The sequence below is a fragment of the Lissotriton helveticus genome, chromosome 5_1 (assembly GCF_964261635.1).
Source record: "Lissotriton helveticus chromosome 5_1, aLisHel1.1, whole genome shotgun sequence".
Taxonomy (NCBI): domain Eukaryota; kingdom Metazoa; phylum Chordata; class Amphibia; order Caudata; family Salamandridae; genus Lissotriton; species Lissotriton helveticus.
The window spans coordinates 539,476,620-539,501,026 of NC_136065.1; the positions used below are offsets into that span (position 1 = coordinate 539,476,620).

At 42.0% G+C, this 24,407-nt stretch overlaps 1 protein-coding gene across 1 annotated transcript in view; it reads left to right on the forward strand.

The window, feature by feature from the left end:
- PCDH15 (protocadherin related 15) overlaps positions 1-24,407 on the forward strand; it is a 2,579,312-nt gene that overhangs the window by 2,055,216 nt on the left and 499,689 nt on the right. The window contains exon 24 of the mRNA XM_078642873.1: positions 7,481-7,590. Coding sequence (XP_078498999.1) covers positions 7,481-7,590 — 110 coding nt within the window. The remainder of the gene's footprint in view (positions 1-7,480; positions 7,591-24,407) is intronic.

Sequence of the window (24,407 nt, forward strand, 5' to 3'; positions counted from 1 at the left end):
TAGATTGAGCTCTAGATTTTGAGTATGCGACCCCTCTATATCTCCTGAGTATAGCTTACCAAAGTGGTCACTCCAAGTTTTTTCATCTAGGTAGACATCCTTGGGGGATCTGCCCTTTTTATTCCCTTTAGACAATAAACTCCAGAAAGTGCCCTGGTCTCTTGATTTAGCTGCTACCAATAAGTCTTCCCAAAGTGCTTCATCCCAGATTTTTTTCGTTTGGGACAGAATTTTATTGTAAGCATGTCTACATTCTCTTATGGAATGGGAGTTTTTGGTTTTAACAGCCTGAATGAGGTTAGATTTCGCTATACGACATTCCTTATTGTACCAGGGATTGACCTGCTCTAAATGGTTTGGTGTCTTTTCTCCTTGACAAGCTTTGCTCAGGAGGGGACCTAGAGCGTCTACCAGTTTATAATGGCGGTCTAAGACATCCTGGCTACCCATTACCGCGTCCTTGCAGGATGTAACTATATCAGAAAAGGTGTTATAGATATTTATCATTACATCCTCCTTAGCCAGGATATTGGGCCATCTTAGTGCACGCCTATTGTTAGATATCTGAGCTTCCCCTGAGGATCTATTTCGTACAATCTCCTCATCTCGATTGGATCTAAAGGGTCGCAGATTTACCCATAGTTGAAGTGGCAGGTGGTCGCTCTCAGTTCTGGTGCCTATTTTTAGGTCAATAAGTAAGTACCATAGACTCAGGGAAACCAATATGAAGTCTATGTGTGTCTTGCAGTTTATTTTGCTAAAGGTTGGGGCTGCCGGTCTGTCTGACTGCAAGCGGCCGTTACAAGCTCTTAATTCATGACCTACAGTTAGCCTAAAAATTTGGGTTACCGCTACAGTGCATTTTACTGGCCCGTCAACATCCAAGTTTGGAATATTATTTGCAATATCCTGTTCTTCGAGTAGCTTGTCCAGGTCCATACTAGTAAATCAGCCCAGGTCTCTTTCAGTCTAAATCCTGAAAAATATAATGCCGCACCTTGAATAATCCGTTTTGTTACCAGTGCTTTATAACCTAAACCATTCAACCTGCTGAACATTATCAGTGCCCATCACTTTTTGTACCATTCTGAGGCTATTGACACTCCCCTCCACCCAGGTGTTATCATATGGATTATTAGTTGAGAAGTATGTGAGTCCCCACCAAGTAATAATGCCACAATTCTTTACTAGGTCCAGATAATTCTCACATCAGTGCTTAGTTTGTAAATAAATAGGTGTCAGGCCCTCATCAGGAGCCCACTGAAACTTGCCCTGCCCACTGCCCCTGCCAGCACTTTAAATGATAGTACCAACACAACTACTACCATCACTTTCCTACTAGTGTGACCATTCACACTATTCCAGGTCCCCAAAGCTATAACAATGGTTTAAGTGGCAGGTATTAACCGTTTTAATGCATATTGGATTAATAAATAACTGTTGTAAATTTAACAGACAGCCCCACCATGTGGCAGACTGTCATAAGTGCCAGTGTTGACAATTAAATTCCGGTGCTCAGCACCAGAAATCATTTATTCAAAGTAAGCATTGCATCAATAATTTTAACACGAGTTCAACCCTTGGTAGCCATGAATACTTACCAGTGGCTGATATTAGTTCAAGCATTCCATCCATCACTGTTTTTGTATACTTTAGTGTGTTGCCCTACGTGGGATGTGTATACTCAGATATGGGTCCTGTGTACACTGCCTATATGGCTGATGAGCCCTAAGGAGTACAAAATGGATCCTAGGTTGCTTGTGCTCCCATTCCAGTTCACTTGTCTGGTAATTCGGGATGGACTATTCTCATTGGAGCAGGGACAAGACTGATTTGCATATGTCTGGGTCCAAACCGAACTGACATGGTCTGCAAAATAACAATGGCCTGGGATGCAGTCCTTAGTAATTACCAGGGCCTGAGATCAATTCAAGCTTTCCATCCATCACTTTTTTGTATGCTTTATTTTCTGGCTTGACCACTAATTTGGAATATAAATTGCTATTAGTTTGAGTCATTGAAACATTAGTCTAGCTATTCCCAAACTGAAGTTTTGCATTATAAGGTGATATAATTTAAGTCAGTGTTTTTTCTATGGGAGAGCCTGCGATGCCACAGTGAAAAATTACTTTTGAGATGTTTTACTTCCAGGACATCTTTTTACATAAACACACCTGGCCAATGGTTTATTTCGCCAGGTCAAAGGCTGGGGAAGACCTGATAGCTTGTTTAGTATTGTCACTTTAGTGGTGGCACAAGAGGGGCAGCAGTCTACTAGTGACATTTAACTTACATGCCCTGGGTACACCTGGTATCAATACTAATGGTTTATAGATAAGTTAATTATGCCTATCGGGGTGTTTAACTAATTCAACATATTTTTAAAGATCAAAGCACATGCATGGTTTTCAGGGTCCCAGTGTACAGAGTCTAAAAACCTACAACATCGGACTAAAGCAATGCGGGTGATCATGCAAAAAGAGACCTTTTTTAAACCAGGTAATACCAAAAGAAACACATGATAGTCCTACATTATTGTGTGTCATGCTTCTTCTCTAATGGTGTTCTTGAATATAAGTGAAGAAAAATATTCTAAGGGCTAGTTGATGCCAAAGGCACACTTACGTTCTATTATACATACACAGCACGTCACTCATTCATTTACTAATAATGCTAAGGTCAAATTCACACTATAAAGGTTAAGTTAATATTAACTCTCAGATAGAATCTGTAGAAAACACATCATTGCATTATCCTCACTCCCTTCAAAGTATCCCCCATTCCTCTCCATAGAGAATCCCCCAGGTGGTATTCAGATCAAGCCTCACGTCTATTTTTGACTGTGTTGATACATTAACCGCATCGCTGCGGCGGCTTTTCCCGCTGTGTGTGGCATTTTTAAAATTACTGCGTTACATGACGAGCTCAGCTCGTCATCAGCGTACGGCAGGTTACGCTCATGACGAGCTGAGCTCGTCATCAGCGTGGAAGGGGTTAAATATTGCCATGAAAAACAAATGAAATACTCCACCTCTGAGTGTCAAAGAATTCTGTAGCATGAAGAAGGCCTGAACATCAATATTGAATCACAACGGTCTCCCATGTAGCACGTGCATCACCATCGAAGAACACTGCCTTATGCAAACAGCAACCAATGAAAGTACATTTAACAACTCAGCAGCACAATGCAGCAATGGTCTCCCTGATGTTCCCTTCAATTATCAAACCAAATAATTTGTAGGTCTCCTAGCAATGAAATATCTTAAAAGTAGGCAGACATTTCATAGTCATAGATTCCCATATAATATTTACACCTCCTATGACCATATGCTGTCTACCTTCCAGTCAGATATTCACTCCCTTCCATAAGCATCTCTTTCTACAGCCAAAAAGTGTACCTTTAGGTATTTAAGTATGCAGAGCATCTTATTGCAAATTCTTCATCCAGTTACAATGATTGGGAGTGTGAACGCATCATTCTATAAAGTAAAATGTGTTTGATTCACACAAATTGACACTTTTTCATGCAAAGATTTCAAAGTCTTTATAGGTAGTATGAGATGAATAGTTGGAAGTAATCGGAGAATTGATGCAAGGAAATTTAGGTGCCTGATGTACTATTCCTATTCACAAAGGGATCTCCAATTTGCGCCTCAACTGGTTTGGATTGAAAATGCAATTTGGGACGTGATCTTCGTAGACTCACAGTGGCTCACAAAATGCCCTGCCTCGTGAATAATAATTAGGCAAGCCACAGTTTGAGACACCGTGTGATTGGTTTTAAATGAAGGGATGGAGGCATGCAAGGATAGCAGACATACATTGCTGCATGTTCATCTGGGAAACATATTTTAAACACAGCCAGTGTCCATTAAAGGTGCTGCTGCTGATTTCCCACTTGGGAGGACATTAGGAGGTGGAAGCAGCTGCAACAGCAAAACTGATTGCTACATCAGTCCTCCCATTTGCCTTTACTTGCTTTGGTCACTGTATCTCAGTTTCCGGGATCTGTGCTAATAGCGGTACAGTAGTCTGGTCTCAAGGTGCAGGTAAATGACAATTATAGTCTGTCCACTTTACCTTAAAAAGCTTTGCCTTGTTTAGTTAGAAATACCTGGGAATGGGAATCTGTAACCTCGATTGTGCTCAGGGAAAAGGGTGGGAAAAAGCTATTATATTTATGGGGTACTGAATGGCATAATAATTCTGTCTGTCAGCTCATGCAGTGCAGTGCAGGATAGTCCACACACTGTCGATCCATGAGGTGGAGCACGTTGCCCCTCCCCACCCCAACAGCAGAAGCAGGAGTGGTGGAATTGTGCCAGGCTGTTTTCCTGTACTCTATGAAATTGCTTTTCTTCTTTTATTGGTGCATGGCCAGCTGCTTCACTAGTGCCCATAACAGAGATGCAACACTTTAAAAGCATTTAGCACTACATGAAAGCAGCACCAGCAGCTACAAGTGCAAGTTGGAGACCCCCTTGGCCCATAATAAAATGTGGTCTAGTACAGATGTGAGGGGCACAGTTTGACATTAAAACAAAAAAGCAGTCATTAAATTAGTGCTGGAATTTGAAATACCAACTGCCGCGTGCCTTGCCAATGCAGAGAGCGATCCATTGCTGCACAAAGAAACAAAGCTCATGCTCTCATCTGCATGTGTTTAATACTGATGAGGCACTTAATCAGCAACCTCAGCAAAGGCCACCACTGTTCACACACAGCACAGCACCTTTATCCAGGTTCTATGTGGATATGCTGTCTTCCCTCGCAATATTTTCTGCAGCCCATGCTTTTCATCTTATCACTATAATTTCTGTTGTCTATGTGTTATGGTTTGTGTATCATCCAAGGATGCATAAAAACTTATTATTATTATTATGACTTTGGTAGTCTTGGAGTGGGCCAACATGCTGCTGCCCTGCTCCAAAACCACCAAAGCTGTAAGAATCTGCCTTCCAGATTATGACTTTTTTTGTCTCTGGCGGGCAATTTTTGGGCGGTCCCACTGCAGTGCCTATTAAAAAGGCACCACAATGGGAGCGTCAAATGCAGTTCATGGAGGGCATGAACCCACAAATCCATACCTTGCAGGAACTGGGGGCCCATGCATACAGGGGGGCATACCATGTGCCCCCCCCTGCATGCATCTCCTGGCACAGAGGGCTCACTTTGCTTCATCACCACCAACATTTTCCTGGTGGGCTTACCACCATGAAACTGTGGCAGTGAGGAAACTCCTAATGTGCTTGGCAGTGCCGCGGCGGTCCCACCAGTATATTAGGGGCTTCAGACCGCTGATTATCGATCCACAGTGCTTGACCAATCACAATGCTGCATTATTTGGCTATGTGGAGCCTGGATACTTCCTCGTTCCAGGATTTACTGGAGAATCGGAGGAAAGATACGGCTGGTGGACGAGTGGTATTTTTTTTTATTTTTCATTTTGTCCCTCCTGACACCCCTCCTTTTCCCTGCCCCTCCACCTTCATTCTCAGTCAGCTACTACTGAGTGCAGTCACCCGCAAGGTTTTTCTGGGTAATGTTTTTAAAGGGGTATCAATCATTTCATGGAATTATTTGTGTTTGACATCTCTGGTGCCATTCTCCCAAGACTGATTGTATTTGTATCACCTTCCTCCCCGATGCAGCATCAGGGGGATCAGCTGGCCAGAGGAACATGCCTCTGTTTATAACTACCTTCCCCAGCAGTCTCTACGTCATGAATTGCTACCTGCAGAAAATTGTACAACAGTATGAGTGGCATTAGTAGTTAGTCTGACTAAAAGGATGGCTAGCAGTAGGAAGACTTTACAGCTCTTTGGAAGCCAGCAGAATGATTTGCAATCCATTTTACTCTAGGACTTATTTTGTCTGTAGGGCAAGAGGCAAGCCTTAATGGAGTTGCCCAACCCGAAAATGTTGTATCTGAGAATGTAAATAGCATTCTTTCAGAATGCAGCTCCTGGAGAAAGAGTGATAACACTGGAATCAAATCAGCCCAAACAATCTGATAAGTTAAATGGGCAATTTCATCCCTTCAGAGCTAGGTGGAAGATTTCGAAATATATTTCATAGATCTCATAAAAATAAGGTTGATATCCTAGAAGGGATGAAAGCAAACACCTTCATCGACACTGTCGTGAATAAATTCATATGCTTGACTATGCTCCAAGCACATCAATCCAATCTATCTTTGGTATGGGTGTACAGCGCGACGTATACCATATGAAATATGAGGTAGTTTTTTCCATTTGGAATGGCCGAGTTTCCAAAATTTAAATCGACATTTTTTCCCCACATTTCAAAATTAAAGTGATTGCAATACTGAGCCTAGATATGATAAAGTCGTCTCCAGAATAGGATGGTGGCAATCAAAGAAGAAAAATGGAATTCATAGTTCAGAGAATGTTAATACTGTTCAATTTGGTTGCAGTAAGGTGCGGGAAGAAAACCATTGAATTGCAATTTACAGCACTGGTAAACAGTTTGTCACCGCAACAAAATTACATCAATTTCTTCCTTCAGGTGGAAATTGCTGTGAAAATAGGATTTTTCTTGACCAAAAGGCGATGCCTTACATGCATTCTTTGATTATTTTTTTTAACTTGTCTGTGCAAATATTGAAAGGGGCAAGCCATATGGAAATCAATCGTTCACTCACTCTGAAAGCGATACTCCAGGCCAAGTTACCTGACAGTGCCCTAAATAAATAGCAACAGACACAACCACACAATGATTTCAGCAATATTGGGCTTCATCAATTAGATGCAGCTTGAGAATTGTGGTCCACTGCGAGTGGAACACACATCTCATTGAAAAGTGCTCCTAGTTCTTGCAAGACTGCTTGAAAATGGATGGGTTGAATGTGTGAATTAATCTCAGCCACTAATATGCACTTTGGACTGCATCCCGCACAATCATTTTGATCCTGCTTTTACCAACTTAAATACTACATTAATACGGTGGCGATATAAACCCTGCCGGAGTGTAATTGAGAATTTTTTTATTTATTCCTAAACCAGTAAAAAAATCCCAGTTTTATAAAACCTCGTGCAAGCGGGTCCTTTTATTAGTGAGGGCATACAGCATATTTGGCAAATGGGCGGTCAAATCCATGTCAATGTTATGAAGGTGCTGCAAGCCTACATACTAACTCAATTAATTGTAAGTGCAATAAATATATATGATTCAATTCTACTGCATGTATAAGCTCTTTTACACTCCATCAAACCTGTATGGAATGCATCTGCAAAGCCGAATGCAGTGTCCAGAATGTGCTAGAAATGGTGTAAACAATTGAGAGATCTGTCAATTTGTAGTTTGAGGAACCATAACACATTTTGCGTATTTCCATTGATTGTATTGACTGATTTAGAGTTTTGTATTTCGTATTTAATACATTATATATTGTTTAATTATAGTTGTTAAGAAGCATACAGAATTTTAATGGTTACACAAATATCTTTGAATTCCACAGACCAGCCCCTGTGTCCGAAGATGCAGCCCTAGGTACAGAAGTAGCTGTTGTTCTTGCAGCCGCCTTGAATCAAACTATTGTGTATACAATAGTTTCTGGTAATGAAGAAGGTGAGTCAATATCATGTGTTGTCCTTGCAGAACATATAAAACCATACATCTGGGTGCTAGCTCGTAATTTGAAATAATGTTGTATATCTAGTACTGAAAAAGTGGTTTGAAACTTTTTGGGGAAGATGGCTTTATCCCTCTGATCCAACCCATCAAAAATTGTCTTTTTAATCCTCACAAAATGACTGAATAATGCATATAAAATTAAAGTGATTTGACAAGTGTTACTGTCTCAGTATTCAAATATCGCTCATAACCACACCATTTATTTTGTTCTTGAAACTGAATTACACTCCAATCATAATTTTGTTGGACAAAAAACGTTTGCGCAAAGTAGACAAAACAGACGTGATTGTCATAATCTAAAATTTCCTTGAAGTATGCTGGATTTGCCCAGGGTACCTAAATATCTGATTCGTATGCAATTAAGTCAGTTGGGAGACTCAGGCCTGTTCCATTGATGACAGTCCTAAAATTGCCAAAAAGTTTTCTGTTCAGTGATAGGGTCTGAAAAGTGTCCTACAGCTCTTAAATTTAGAAATCTCCATTACACATCAATCACTATGGAATCATCCTTAGTAGTGGCACCCTAATAATCGTAGTCCCCTAAGACCTTTTATGGAAAGGGGAAATTGAGGCAGCAGCTTAAACATGCAGTAACATTACGCATAGAGACATGCAGTTAGTATGAAATTAGCACCACCATCAATGTCCGTTTGAATGAGCAATCACCTTATTTACAAGCATTGCTCCCCCCTCGATAAGTTCTATTAGTATTATTTTTTTTATCACAGAATGTGTGTATTAGCAATACTGGAAAGAAAGCTACGAGATAGATGATCTTCTTCCTAGTGGTGCTGCGTGTGGCAATATGTGGCACTTGGACGACCAGCTTGCACCCGTTGACATCTTGGCAGCACACCTGCAGAGCATTTTCAGTTCTTAGGAACATTAGTTGTTTTCTTTTCAACAGAAGTGTAAATACAGTTACTCTCACTAATCCCTTTACACCAAAGTTTAAAGCACCCATCGAGTCCCATAATCTCAAATGTATCAGATTTGGTGATCTTTTAAGAATTGCAATAATCTGGGGCAAATCAGTCATATTCCCATTGACTCCCGGGCACCAAACGTTTCACCCTCAACTTCCCACTTGAATGGAGGAAGAAGTCAGTAGTACAGAGGGATTCAGATTGGCTGTCACATTTGCTCTGTCTTCATGGATAACTATGGGGTAACATATGCTGAAATAGTGAAACAGGTTAATCAATTGGTTTGACTTCCCTTGTCTATGGTTGGCCCTATTGCACTGATAAAAATACTCATCCTCCCTAAAATGTTATACATGTTTCTGAACATTTTGTTCAGGCTAGCTAAGCTGTTTATTTTAAGCTGAGGTCAGTCATGGTCAACCTGATATGGGCAAGAAAGCAGCCCAGAACTGGGTAAACTGCCCTCACATCACATTGTGAGTAGGATGAACTCTCAGCATCTGACTATGAACATTTTTATTTCTGTGCCTGGGTACACTTTGTACATTTCTGGTTGTGAGCCCCAGCCATAATCACCTACCTAATTGTTGAATCAGACAATGACGCCCCTGGCACCCAGACATCCTTGATGGTTATTGAACCAGTTCCCAGTATACAGCTGCCTGCACACGATGGGACTGCATCAGACTGTGTAAAAAACACAGGAAAGATTATGCTGTACTCCCCAGCCCTGCCACTGTTAGGAAACCCACAGCTTTCACCAGCAATGGAATACAATGTCATAGCCCAATTAAAGAAGATAGGTGTCATTATGTTATGAACTTTTTTCCCAAATGGCCAGTTCATCTCATGGCAGTCACTTGCCAATGGAACTTCCTGTACTCCTCTGGATCTATTTCTGCAGTATCAGTTGAGGTCAACCTGTAATGCAAAATTCCTAACATCTTCCTCAGAACTGGAGCACTTCCAAGCGCTATCAATGTTGCTTTGCACTGCGGAAACTAGGTGACTGATTTCCCAACTGTATGGTTCAGTTCTTGAGCAAGGGCTACAGGATAACCTGGGAGGGACCGTAGTAAAGACCTTGCAGGTGGCAAGTGGGCCTTTTTCTTTACCCATAGCGGCAGAATAAGATTGCTAAATTATGATTTTGTACATCAAGTATACCACACTCCTAGGGAATGGCAGCGAGAGGCTTGGGGGATGATGACAGCTGCTGGCTATGCTGTGCCCCTTTAACTTTGTTTTTCTGGTTGTATCCTACTGTAGCAAAGTATTGTTTGGGGGTCTTCAGGGATATCTCCCTCATTGGTGCCCTCGCGCTTCATCCTACACCCCTAGTTGCTGCTCTGGGATATATAAGAGATGTAGCAAATGCATCTAGATGATGGATGGAGTGAGATCTGGGTTGAATCCATTGTTCTTTTGCTCACTGTGCCGCCCAAGTGTGGACCCAGCCATATTCAAATCAGGCTTGATCCTACTCCTTATGGGAACAGTCCAGCCGGCACTGCCAGGCCAGGTCCTCCATGGACCAGAAACAACCATCCTGGTACCGGTTTCTGGGGTATCACCCCTCATCAGCCAGGCTAGCTACAATCTAGTGGCACAGCGAGCTAGGAACCCATTTATGGGCATACCCATGGCCACTCAGGGTGAGCATAGCGACACAACACAACAAGATGGTGGAAGGACTGCTGAAACTTTTCAACCACTCACCCCCAGTCAAGTGATCAGGGTTGAATCCATTGTTCCTTTGCTCACATTGCTACCACCGTTTGGAGCCAGCCATATGCAAATCAGTCTTGACCCGACTCCTCGTGGGAACAGTCCAGCCCGAACTGCCAGGCCAGGTCTGTCTTGGACCGGAAAAAAGGGTATCACCATTTCTAACCTCAGTCTGTTCCAGCAGTTTAGCCAGTATGCTATGCTGTATACAATGTGAGACCCCATTTTGTTTTTCTGCTTTATAATATTTTTTGTTTACAATTTTCTTTACCAAAAACCTAAAGTTAAAAAAAAAAAACAGTCATCCAGGGAATTCTCTCCCAATAGCTCTCCAAACCTTGGAAGACGTCATTAAACAACACGACACTTTGGAATACCTATTGGTTGTGATTTTAATTATGCATTTTATGAATTATTTATATGATGTAGAAGTTATGAAAAAATGCAAAATGTAAAAAAAATAAGCTAAGCTCACTCATGTCTGAGTAAACAGATGTTTCAGTATTCAGAATTTAACATAACACAGTATTTTGGAGTCATCTCTCAATCGGTTAGATGTCTGAAGATTTCCTGGTGTAATTCAATGTCTTAGCACTGATATAGAGGTACTAATAGTCAAAAATGAAAAAGAAAACAGTTTGCTTGACAAAGGTGAATGCGTCCCGTGGGAGGAAATGATTTCCTTTCCATTGTGGGAGAAATTGATGTTTTTTGGTATGATTCGATTGAGAATATATATGCCTAGTTAGAGGGTGTGTGTAATATGAACACAAGTGAATCTCCCAGAATATATTTACCTTTCATCTTTCAGTTGTCAGTAACAAATGCCGCTATTGAAGAGCAGAGATATATTTAAAAATTGCAGATGATGAATTTATTTCGAGTGGGGTTTGGGCTTAAGTGTTGAACAGCCACCCAGGGCACATTGTCCAATATGTAGATATTTGACTCGCACATTTAATCACTATAGGATACTATGCTTTGAGAATTACTTAAACTGTGGGTGTTTTCTCTGGGGGATCTTGAAAGGCACAAGGGAAACAGCAAACTTGAGGTGGGCATGTCTGAAGTAAGATAAGATACATTTATCAGCACTAAAATGTAGATTTGCTGAAAGAAGGATGCTTGAGCCAAACTGTTGATGGACTAATATGGTCAACAATATCGCAAATTACACTGTTTCAAGTTGAGCCAATGATCATGTAAAATGAAGTCATTATTCCAAACAAAAACAACTCTATGTTAATACGCCTCCCAATAACAAATTAAAAGGTACATCCCACATCCGACCATGAAAACAGGTTGCTTCAAATTATCATGTACAAGCCGATGGAAAAAGAAAACTAAGTCGTTTTAATGGCAAAAGTCATTCACCATTAGGCAACGGTTAAACATTTGCAAAATAAAAAACCTCAGAAAGTTGTTTTTTCGCAAGAGTAATGGAGTAACAATTTTTGATATAATCTTCATGCAAGAACAAATACGTTGCAACTAGCATGACATAACTTGGATACCTAAGCGATTAAGCAATATACTCGCAATAAATACAAGGCAAACTGTTGCTCTCTTGGGCCTCTAGAGTTGACATTAGCTACTACTTTTTCGGCAGAAATTGTTGTTCTCATCACTGCTGTAATGAACATTATAATCTCTGTCTCTGTCAGGATAGCACAGTACTTATCCATATTTCGGTCATGGATGGTCAATGGAATGCTTGGTGCTGAGTTAGTACTTCACTGACTGATTAAAAGTAATTTGCATGTTCAGTCGGAGTATCTTGCTTGTTAAAACGACTGTTTTAGAATGTGTTAGGAAGGTTAGTTTTATTGTTCTTCTTTCCCAAACTGAGGGGCATATTACCAACGTTAAGCGATATTTATCGCTAACGATGCTTAGCAACGAATTTTTTAACGCTAAGCATCGTCAGAAATTATCGCAGATAAACCTTGCTATTATCAAGGTTTATCGCAAATGCGATAAAAAACGGCCGCAATGCATGAATATCGCTGAAAAGTCAGCGATATTCATGCATTACCGAGCTAATGCTCTTAGCCATGTTATCCACCTCCCATTGGATAACATGGCTAAGAACTGCTCAGGGCAGGTGTTAGCTTTTGGAGATATTCGCGCTTAGCGCGAATATCTCCAAAAGTTGGTAATAAGAGATACCGATGTTAGCGACTGTTTCCAGTCGCTAACATCTTGGCACGCCCACTTTGCTTGTCATTAGTGATAAATATCACTGACATGCAAAGTGGGACCCAAGATGGTCGCTATCTCCTACTAGCTGTCGCTAACTGGTGTTAGAGACAGCTAGGTAATAGGTAGATAATTTTATCTCCCCTTTCTTGGCTTTTAAAGCCAAAAAAGCGGAGATAAACCCCCTTGATAATATGCCCCTGAATTCCTGACACAAACATCTCGGTTTTTCGGTATTATGCTGTGCTGGTTGCAAATGTGGTTGCTGTTTGGGCTTGGTCGTGCCTTGAGTCTCCTGAATACAATGTTGCTTAAAGGGGTGGGCAGAACTCGTGGAGTTTCTTTCCACCAAATTGCGCTGAGTTCCAGAAAAACTCGAAATTCGACAAAGATTGCACCAACAGGCAAAATATGTATGTCATGCTGCTTGCACTGCAATGTAGCACCAGTAGCATGAGCAGAAAAATCAGCAAGAACTTCACCATGCCGATAGTGCGCTGCCATTTGGTTTATTTGGCTGCCACTCGAGTTGAAAATCTACTCGAGCTGCAGCAAATCTACTCGAGAATCAGTACTCGGCCACCTGTGTTAGAAAATTACACCAAGGGATGCCAAATCTTGACCAAGATTGCATTTCTAGGGCCTTGGAAAAAAAAATCCTACACTTGGGCAAGTGGCAACTGGTGGAATTAAACAGGAGCACAGAGTCACCAAATTCTGCTGGGTCCACTGGCAGAATGAAACATTCTACCCACTCCTAGTTTCTTAGTGGACAGGGGAGAGTTGTTCTCCACCACCTGGATAGGTTGAATGTGACTGCTCCCCCTTGGGAATTGATTTATGTCTACACATGCCATAAAATATTGTACTAAACTGGAACACATACTGGCCAGTTTAGATCATATTCAAACCCGTATTGACTTGTAAAATTAAAAATTCTCCTGCAATTCTGGATTAAATCGGGTAATTAATCTCAACTGCCTTGACATTTTCTGCCTGTTTTTGATCTTTTAAAACTGTAAGAAAGTCGTAATCCAGTAATTAGGAACTCTCAAAGATATATTTTTATTAGTATTATTATTCCAAGAAAACTGCACGAACCATCATAGTCTGCTGCAGTTCTAGAAATGAAAAAAGCCTGCACCTACATTTGCCCCTGGGCCCTCCAAAGTGACTGCAGATATTTTAGTACTTTAGAAAACTTTTTAGGTACATAAATAAATATATGAAGAGCAGATGAGGTGTGTGTTTTTCTTTCCTACTCTGGAAGTAGGTAACAACAATCAAGGAGTTGTAGTCATCATGCAAGATAACTGTCTTGAATCTGTCTCTTGTTTTGTTCGAAATTATACTAATTGTGAAGATAATTTGCCATGATTTATCCTGTGACCATCTCATTGCCATAGAAAGGTTATCAGATGGGATGTTTGCTGTGAAATGTTCTTAAACTACCTTTTAGGCAACATGCTTGTGAGAAATGACCCAATTTCTTTGTCATGGTGCTCTAATTTTTCTGTTACTAGACAGCTGGCTTTCTACCTCTGAGCACTTTACAACTGCTATATAGTGTAAGTGCCTGTGCTTCTCCTTCAAAAACCTGTGCTGTACATATGGCTCTTGTTTGGCCACAAGGCCATAGTGCATGGTTCAGAAACTACACTCAGGGCATGGACAAGTAAATGTCACATGTGTACTGCAGCACTTATTGTGCCATTCACCAGTGTAACATGGAAAACTTGGCTTAAGTCCCACCCATATATCATGCCTGCTGCAGTTTAGATCTGCAGTACAACCTGTCCACATATTTATTTATTTGCAAAGTTTTATATAGCGCTGGCTAGACACTGAGGTATCCGAGTGCTTTACATGAGGATCAGCGAGTTACAGGTTACATAATTACTATCCGGATCCCGGTAGTGATGGGTAGGCGAAAGAGCACTGACCGAGGCTCTGAGAACCATTAAACCCCTATTGGCTCTCTCCCTTGAAGTCACACCTACCGGGTACTGTTGACACCTGTACTCCTTGACCTATTGGCAAGAGCGGTTACACCCAGGTAGTACAACAGTTACAAATTGATGTTTATAGGTTGACACTTTCAGGTCTTTCCTTTGTGATAGATGTAAAATTTAAATAAGGTCCTGAAGAATCGCAGCATAATCGCAGTAGCGAGAAACATGTTGACCTCACGTAACGCTGTGTAGTCCTAGATCGTGATACAGAACCTAATTTCTGGCGATCATAGGCCACCCACTGGTTTTACTTATAGTAGGGGAACCACCAGAATAAATTGCTCTCCGGTATCCCTTGCTATATTTTAACACACCCACCTACACTATCCACTTCTTACCTGGCCCCTCACTTGCACTTCTCCCACAGGCTGTTGGAAAAAAGATCTCCGATAAAGAGCCCCTCCTAGAGGTGAGCCCGTTGGACATTGCACCGCCTGCCCAACGAGGAGCAACGGCCGATGATGAAGCATGACACTCGCAAGAGTGTGTGAGGCCATTCATTCCAACTAATGGGATGCCCAGGGGAGCACTCCACTGAGCACTACCCCCTCATCAATCTTCCTCCCCTCTTGACCGTATTACTATTACTCTTCGTCTAGGAACAACTGAGTCCCTTTCTTGTTAATCATTACATAATTACAAAGCCAGGTATAGGAGAAAACATGAGACTACACAATAATATCAGTTATTAGCGCGTATGCACATCTTATGGGGAGTGATAGGTAGAGGGGGAATGGTAAACAGGGGTAAGGAATGCCAGTAGGAAACACAATGGGGAGACGAGGAAAACAATGTCCATGTTCGGCTGGGTAAGTGATGGCCGTGCGGTAAACAAAGCCAAACTCCTCTATAGCTGATTAGGACAGCTCCACCAGTCATCAGCCAAGGTTGCTTGGGTAATCGAAAAAAATGTTGTTTAAATATTAATGTCACCCCTCAGGAGATCGTGTAGCCCACAAGGTGAGGCCGACTATTTAAAAGTATGACATGTGATATTTACATTTCGGCATGCTCCTATACAGAAAATGATCGAAAAGATATTTTCACTGTGGAAAGCCCCAGCTGTACATGGGGGAAACTTGTGTGCAGCTTACACTATTAATATCATTGTCTTGGGTTTGGGACACGCTAGAGAAATGGTTCAAACACCATTTTTAAGATTTATTAAAATCCATTTCCATGGTTAGGTTATTTGGTAAATGAATAGTTAGGAAAAGTAACTTATGGAAAGTTACATTTTCCCAGCCTGAAGCTTCTGGAGGTTACTTTCCTTTAGCCTGCAAGCAGCTGCCCCTGACAGTGTTTGGCCATAATAGGGAGTGAAAACAGCTCCCAGAGCAAGCCAACAGCTTATGCCTGGAGGCAAGATTGGCTGAGATTTGGGCATGCCATCTATATCAGCTCAGGAAGGGCAGCTGGAGAGGGTCCAGGAACATCATTCATTAACTTGAAAGGGGCATAGATGAGACCTGTCTATTCACAGTTTAGTGTGAGAAGAGAGTGGAAAACTCTTTGATCCCAGGTACATGGTAGTCATCCTGGGTCCATACCAGTGGGAGGGAGAGCAGGTCACAGAACCAGTTTGGTATCGCTTAGGAACTGCTCACCTCGTTAAACACACAACTGACTGGCACACAAATTCCCTACAACCACCAGCTCCTCATAACACTGTCTGGAACTGTGGAAGGCAAGAAGGGGACTGAACCTGCTGCCTGAAACCTGTGAGGACACTTGACTGGATAGATCTGCTCCCAGTTGTACCCAAAATAAAGAAAAATCAGTTGGCTGACTTCCTGTGTGGCTATAGAGACAAAGCAAGCCACAAGAGAAATTTGCCCTGACATAGCCAGCTGACTAGTAACGACTCGATTTGGCCAAGACCCCGATAGTAGCCTCTGCTTGAGTGATTCCTGGCCTTCAGAAACATTGAAAATTCAGGACTTCTAATATGTTGGAATTTTTAAGACCTCAGTAGAGTTAGCACGACCTCACAGAATGGTATCTGGCTTCAACACGACTTCATAGGATATAGCTTCACAATTGCTCTGCAGATAAATTTGAGCTCTATAAAATGTCCAAAGGTAGAACTCTTAACTGCGTAAAGGTGCAAAAGGTATCCACTCAATGGACCATCTTTGGCAGCTATGAAATTAGAATTTCTCCTGCTTGAAGAATTTCCTGCCTAAACCAACAGCTTCAGTGGGACCTCTCTCAGCAGCTATCTAACTTTGGGGCCTATAACGATGGCGGGCTTACTTTGTCCGCCCGCCACCATACCGGGAAACGGGACCAACCGCCGTAGGTGCGGCTGTCCCGACATGGAAATTAAGATGCCACCGCCACGGAGATGGTGGTATCCAGCATATATTGCATTATGGCGGGTGGTGCTGTAAGCAGCACCCGCCACAATGCAATATATGAATGTCGTCCATTCGCATGCACAACATGGCAGGCACCGTGTGGTGCCTGCCACATTGTGCATGCAAATGGAGAGGGGGTACCATGGGTACCTCACCCCCCAACCCCTGGGGGGCCGCAACGGGCTCCCGAAAGTAAACTCCGCCTTGCTTTCCATGGCAGGTTCTCCGCCATGGAAAGCCCTGCACCGCCGCCCATCCTAATATGGATGGCCGTGTCTTGCAGACAGCGCCACCACATTAAAGCCCTTTTCTGCCCGGTCACCTGTCCGACCGGCCGAAAACCTGCGGACGATCTTTCCGTTCGCAGGGGTCCCCACCGCCATGGTAATTTGGCTGGGGGGAAATGGTAGGCGGGTGGTGGAAAATGGTGGGCGGATGGCCTCTGCCAGACGGGTGGTTCTGATCAGCCCGCCATCCTAATAGACCCCTTTGTGAGGACTTTGGTGGATACATCCTTCAACCTTGCCCTACTGGAGGATTTTCACTTCCATTTCAGTGACTAAATCTTGACTGGGATGAACCCACTTGGTGTTTCTGACACATAGTCATCATGGTAAGCCTGAATATGCACCACGTTCTGGTCCCAGTTAACCATGATCAGTGACTAATGATATGCGCTTTACTTTTTCTTGGTGCTTTATGCCTTGAGTTGTAAACGTTTCACAACTCTAGTTCCTTCCAGTACGCTTTCCTTGAGGTGGTCTCATTTTATGTATTACAGTTGTTTTTTTGTTTTTTATGAATGTATTTATTAGTTGAGCAGACACATCACATTAATCAAAAAAGGAAATACAATACAAATTATAAATTTTCTTTAAAGAAAAAAAGCATTTTCTATGCATATACACCTCTACACGAGGAAGGAATATAGCAGCCTGAATACAAATACAGTGCAAAGGGATCAAAAGTGCATTTCGTTTGCGAACAGCAAAGAAATGAATAAAGTGCATATGTGTGAAATGAATATAAAGTACAAAAACACAAAATACTCCTCCCTACAACTAAGCTGTATATATAAATAGACCGGTACACTTGGAAAAAGTGCAGCAGCCAAAAGACAGGTAACGTGCAAAAGGATCAAAAGTGCGTTTAGTTCAAGAAAGCCTTGAGAGCAATCTAGAAAAGCAAGGAAAGTGCATTTGTGGGGCATTGATCCAAAGAAAGCTCCTCCCCGCAGTTAGGCTATCAAAAGTACAGAACAAAGGTTACATTAGTGGACCATTCTGGCTTTTATACATGTGTCCCCCCCCGAACATATAACTCTAGTATTGCACCTTCCATTGTTTCAGCCTAATGTGGAAGAGAGGGAGGCAGTTAATGGCATACAATTGCGTACAAACACATAAACTGCAAATCAAATTGTATCTATTAGCACTGTAAGATTACCAGGAGTGGGAGGTGAACTGCGCTCCGCTGGCAGAGCTTGCAGAGTTTTCCCAACTCCAGGCTCCGATTGGAGCGTGGAGTTCGGCAAAAAACTCCACCTGCTGCATAGTGTAGCTGAGTTTACCTGCATCAGCCCAATCTGTGCCTGTTCTCTGAGTTCATCCTTGATCCTGGCCAGGGCAGCGTGTCCTTCAGTACAAGCAAGCCCCTTACTAGAGTCCATCTGCCATATGGCATCAGCAGAGGTAAGCAACAAAGTTAGTTACCTTGTCAGGAGGGTCAATTTAACGTACTTAACAGTTTGGGGCAAACTAGCAGCTTCCGACTGAGGCACGAGCAATGGATAGAAGGCCACCCAGCCTGTACCTTCTTCACAAAGCGTCATCTCCTGTTTCCTTTCCTGTTTTTAACACCGAGCCTTACACCCGATCCAAGGTTCGCTCCTGCTTGCATTCCACACTTTTCCCAGTAGCCAGTGCAATGCGACTGCCAGTCTGAGCCCAAGCCACCCTCCTAAGCTCCACTCCGAGAGTCTACTCTTGTGTGACACTCATACAAACCAGGCCGGGTTCTAACTCCATGTTGGTGTATGGACTCTGAAGTAAGAACCGACTTGTGGAGATGGAAGGCAGGAAAAGCATGGCTCACAGTCAGCTGTGGTAACTATTTGCAAGCATGGACACTCTGGAGTTAATGTTAAATCATATAGGGAAATTAGGCGTTCTCTAGTTTGTTGTAACCCGGCATCGCTTTTGTTTGATGAAACATGAGTACGTGCAATTTGCATTTGAAGTGATGGACCATGTGTCACTTGTATTTTAGCTATATTTGGAATATTTCTAGTTGCAGTAGTGTATGCTTGATAAGCGGGAGATGTATGCACAAACATAATCCCCCAACTCTTGGCCTGAAAGTGCTGTTACTGTCTTTTTTTAAAGTGTGTAAGTCATGCAAAGAAGTGAGGCACTGGAAAGTTTCTTATTATGCTTGGGGCTGTTGTGTTGAAAAGGTAGTGCTGTCCCAGTAAAAACTCCCAAACTTGTGCACATACTCTCGTAGTGTTACTATCAGTATAAGAGTCCTGTTGAAAGTTATCACTGCCCACCAACAGTACAACTGTGCTGGTAAGTGTTAATACGGTGCACAAGTGTTTATGCACCTTATTCCTGGACAGACTTGCACCTTGCTGACAAGATATTTTAAATCTTAAAGGTGGAGCGGAACTCCGTGGAATTCCACAGAGTTTTTATGCAACTCCGCAAAATTATGCGTAGTGCAACTTCGTGAACTATGCCCACCCCTACTTCTGGTTCCTTGGCCTTATCTGGCCTATAAAAACAGTTATATTACAATCAGCAAGGAACAGAGGTACTTAGATACAATCCAGCTTGTCTAAACATATATCGAAAAAATACAAATTGTCAAATTTACGTAATCATCTCAATCTCGCAACCCAAGATTAGGTGCATTACTTGGGCATAGTGTTCACATACATAGTTAGCGATGCCCAGATGGCTGTATACCTCTCTAACATACCAAACGCAAAGTATATGTCTCCTCAAAGGCACAGGTTCTCTTTAATTTATCCAGATAGATATTACTGTGGGAATATTAGTGGACCTCCAAAATTGGAGGATCAGAAACCGGGAGACTGACACAGCTGTAGATACAAAATATTGGGCCTGATTCACCAAGGTAAAGTGAGACTTGTAAATGCCCTTTGTTAATACTGAAAGTCGTAAAGTTAGACTTTCGGTATTAACAAAGGGCTTTTATGAGTAGTAAATGCCCTTTGTGATTAACGAAAGTCTATTCACAAAGTTCTTTTACAAAAAGTAAATGCCCTTTGTGAATACCAAAAGTCCTAAAGTTAGACTTTCATCCCAATTATCTTTGTGAATCAGGCCTGTTGTATGAATTTATTTAATTTTTGAGTGGCATGGGATATCCTTAATATAACAATCATACTTTCAGGCGCAATCATGATCAGTAAGCATTCACAAAGAGTTTGAAATACATCCTGAAAAAGGCGTGGGGCAAAGATATGAAATATGTAGCTAGCCCCCTTTATCGAGTTGTGTGCATCTAGAACTCTGGTTCAGAATACTCTGAAATATTTTATTAATTTCATATGGGGTATACTATGCCTTCCACATCGAGAGGAATCCCATTCTTTAAAATTACAGCTTTGAGGGATTTATACCCCACCAAAAAAATGTGCTCCCATTCTCAGGGAGTCACCCAACACCCAGTTGCCTCCTCGATCTTATTCAAATGGTCATTGACCATAAGGGACTCAGAAAACTTCCTTCAGGCCCTGTACCAGTTGCCTAGCATTGTCAATTCAGTTTGTGTTTAGAGCTTACTAAAGGCCTGGGTTGATTCACTTATTTGCTGACAATTATTGGTAAAAACTCCTGAGATCTGCAAGAACCCATACCAGAAGCGAATGCACACTGGCCTTAAGAGCTGTTGCAGCTCCTTCCAAGTTATTGGCAGATTTCCAATATGAAAGTCACCCAATACTCGGTATCCACAGGCATTCCAAAAACTAAGCACAGATTTGGGGATCTATAAAGCCAGGGCTTTACAATCCCGTAGCCAGACAAACCTATGACAAGGCAGCACCTGTCTTGCTTCAGAAAGCACTTTAATGAAACTTTCATATCAACTCACACCTTATACTTTGTCCTTTTTGGTAGTCTAGCCATCTTGAGAAAGCAGGTAAATCAGTTTCTGATTCCTAAGCCAATCTGGATTGTAAAACATTATCCAGCCTATCGGAATCCTCCCTCCTATGAACTGTGGTATCCAGACATGGAGCCTGATAGGAAGAGAAAAAATCCAGAAGGGCGAATCCACCTGGATCCTGGTCTAGCTGGAGGATATAATTTTTTACCCACAAGGCTTTGTCATTCCACACAAATCTAATAATAAGAGAATCTAATTCTTTAAAAATACCTTATTGATTTTAATAGGGAGGTTTTAGAAAAAAAAGAAATAAGGGCAAAATGGTTAGATTAATTTAAGACACTCGCCCAATTAATGTCAATGGGAGAAATGTCCACCTAGACAATAGGGTTTTGCTTTCGTCTAACATGGCTTTTATAATTCAAGAAGAGAAATTCCAAATACTTGTTAGTTACATGGACCCCGAGATAGCGAACCAGATGTTGCATATTATACAGGTCCTGCAGTTCTGAGGGCAGAACCATTGGTTGAGCATTGAATAAAAGAGCCTTGGTTTTACAGAGCTTGCTTATACCCCCTACCCTTTTATATTCCTGACGTAAATGTAGGTCACTTACAATTTTTAACCTGACTGCTTTCAAATAAAGAAACTTACCGTTGGTGAAAAGCTTGATCTTAGGCATCCCTTCTATCAGAGATGCAACAGAGCCAGCACTACAGATTCCAACTGCCAGGTACTCAATGAATAAAGCAAAAAGAATAGGTGACATTGGGCACCCATGACGGGTGTCTCTATTGATGTGAATAGGTCCGGCTTCTTTTGCATTTATTATCACTCATGCCTCTGTGCCCTGGTATGAATTCTGAAGCATGTTAACCACTTAGTCTGGGAACCAGAACCTATGCAACCTAAAAATATAAAGCATCTTAATTCACTAAATTGAATTTTTTTTTGCATCAAACATTATTATTGCCGCTGCATTTTGGCAAGAGGAAAGAAAATCTGTAGCCTGGACCAGAAAGTGAGTGTTTGCTGCCATCAACCTATTCAGCAAGAAGCTAGTCTGGTATTTGTGGACCAGCGTTTGCCCTACGTTAATAATGCATGATACTCACTTTGCAAATAGATTATAATCTACGTTCAGCAGACTAATTGGGAGATAAGAATTCACGTTGAGGGGTGACCTATCTTTTTTTGGAACGCTACTGATCACTGACTTCTTAAAGGTGGATGGTCCTTCTCTGAGTGAATTAAATAGTTCCATCCGAAAAGGAAGCAGTTCTTTCGAGAAGGTTTTCTATACCTCAGTGGGTATGCCATCTCTACTGCTAGCTTTAGTATTTAGCATACTTTGCAGGGCTGCTGCCACATCCTGCTCTATAATGCTAGCAGATAATTTTAGCTTTTGATCTATTTCCAATTGGGGGAGCTTGACTCGACAAAACACTCTTCAAGGAATGTTGTCAAGACAGTGTGGGCTCTTTGATAAACGTTCTGATAGTGTTGAAGAAACACTTCTGCAATATCATTGTCCTCAGTCTGAACTGAGTTTAGAGCAGGATGTATGATTTTTAAGGTACATTGGGAGTCTCGCTTAACCGGTGTCAGACAGGCAAGAATCCTTCCTATCAACAGACTTTCTTTGTTGAAAAGACCTTGAGCTATTAATCTCCTAAAAAATGAAGAAGTCTCTTATGTTCCAGTTAGCCAGTGTAAGTTGTTCATTTGACTTCACCCTATACTCCAATCGTGCCCTGCCTTGAACATCCTGAGCAATATCAAATGCCGACTGCAACTACCATATTCGGGCATTACATTCTTCATACTGCATGATCTTGTATGCAATCACACTACCCTGAAACATAGCTTTGAAGGTCTCCCACACTGCAAAATTTGGAGCAGATTCTTGATTCAATTAAATAACTCCCTAATAAAAACTGACTTGGTCTGACAGAAGGATTGGTCAGACTGCCTCCTTGATTTTACAGCATTTAACACTTCTTAATTGATTAATTAATTTTAATTAATTGTGGGTTTATATAGCGCTAGAATCAACTCCCGGAGGAGTATCTCCGCGCTTCGACCGCTGGGGAACCCGTCCTGGCTCACCCGGAGAGATGGTCCCTAATGGGTATCTCTAGGTGCGACCAAGCATCCCCGGCGGTCTGGGGGGCCGTTGTGAAGATGAGGCAAGCTAATGCCCAGAGTTGCCGAGTGTGGTCCCTGACTGGAGTAGGCACCGAGGCGAAAATTATCGAGCCCGCTGACCCTGGTCCACGACCCTGCCGCGTCGGGAATCGAACCCTGGTCCCGGGCCGTCCTCTGCTTACGGTCTGCCGCCTCTAACCAGTGAGCCACACCACTCCACTCCACTCCACTTCTAACTTTAGATGGACACATATAATAGAGTGATCAGAAAAAGCACTGTCCAATATGTCCATATCCTGTCAGCCAAGCGTCTGCGCTACTAAGAAAAAAACAAGCTGCGATACAGAATTAAATTGGTGAAAGAAACACGTATATTGCATCACAAGGAGATGGTCTACTCACTAGAGATCATCCAGGTTGTAATTCTGTTTATTTGCAGCAAGAATCAAGGTGGTTTTAGGCTAATTCAACAACTCTTTATTTGGTATGTAACATCTCCATAAAAGAGTATAGATCCATGAAGATACAATCAAATTCATGAAATAACAATATTAACAGGCAATACAATTAATAAAAAAACAGAGAACACGTAAAACAGTTAATCAGGTCTCGATTCCCTAGACGTCCAGACAGCCTGTGAAAATGAAAGAACAGCAAACATCAGTTGGGAAGTGGGTAACATCTGTAGGAACATCAAGGCGGGCCAAACTTGTTTAAAGAGCAATGGTGTCAATAAAGGGATCACAAATGCTTCCTCTGCCAGCTAAAATAAGAGCAAAACATTATAAAATGAAGCACGTCCTCTGGAGCCAAATTATCACAGCCACAGGGTCCCCTTTCACCACACCTCCCCCCGACCCACGCGTGAAGGCCAAAAAATGATGCAATTGATTAAATCTGAACCTTCCCAATAAGAAACTGTCATGTTGTGAATGAACCAGGGCCATTTGTGGCTCAAGACCCTGTACAGTCTTTAAAAACATGTGGCCCTTACCTATAGGCTTCTGAAGTTCTAAGCTCTCTCTCTCCCAGCGGGAGTGTTCCAGAAACAATTTTTTAACACACCCCAACTACTGGGCGGAGAGATCAGTTGGATTCATAAAAATGGCAGGCCTGCTTAAAGAAAAACATGAGCAAACCATGGTATACTCAGTACCCAGTCCAGAGACAGACAGTCCTCAATAATCAACTGGTTTAACTTAAGCTCCTCCTTACTCCAGATATTTATCCGGCACAATAG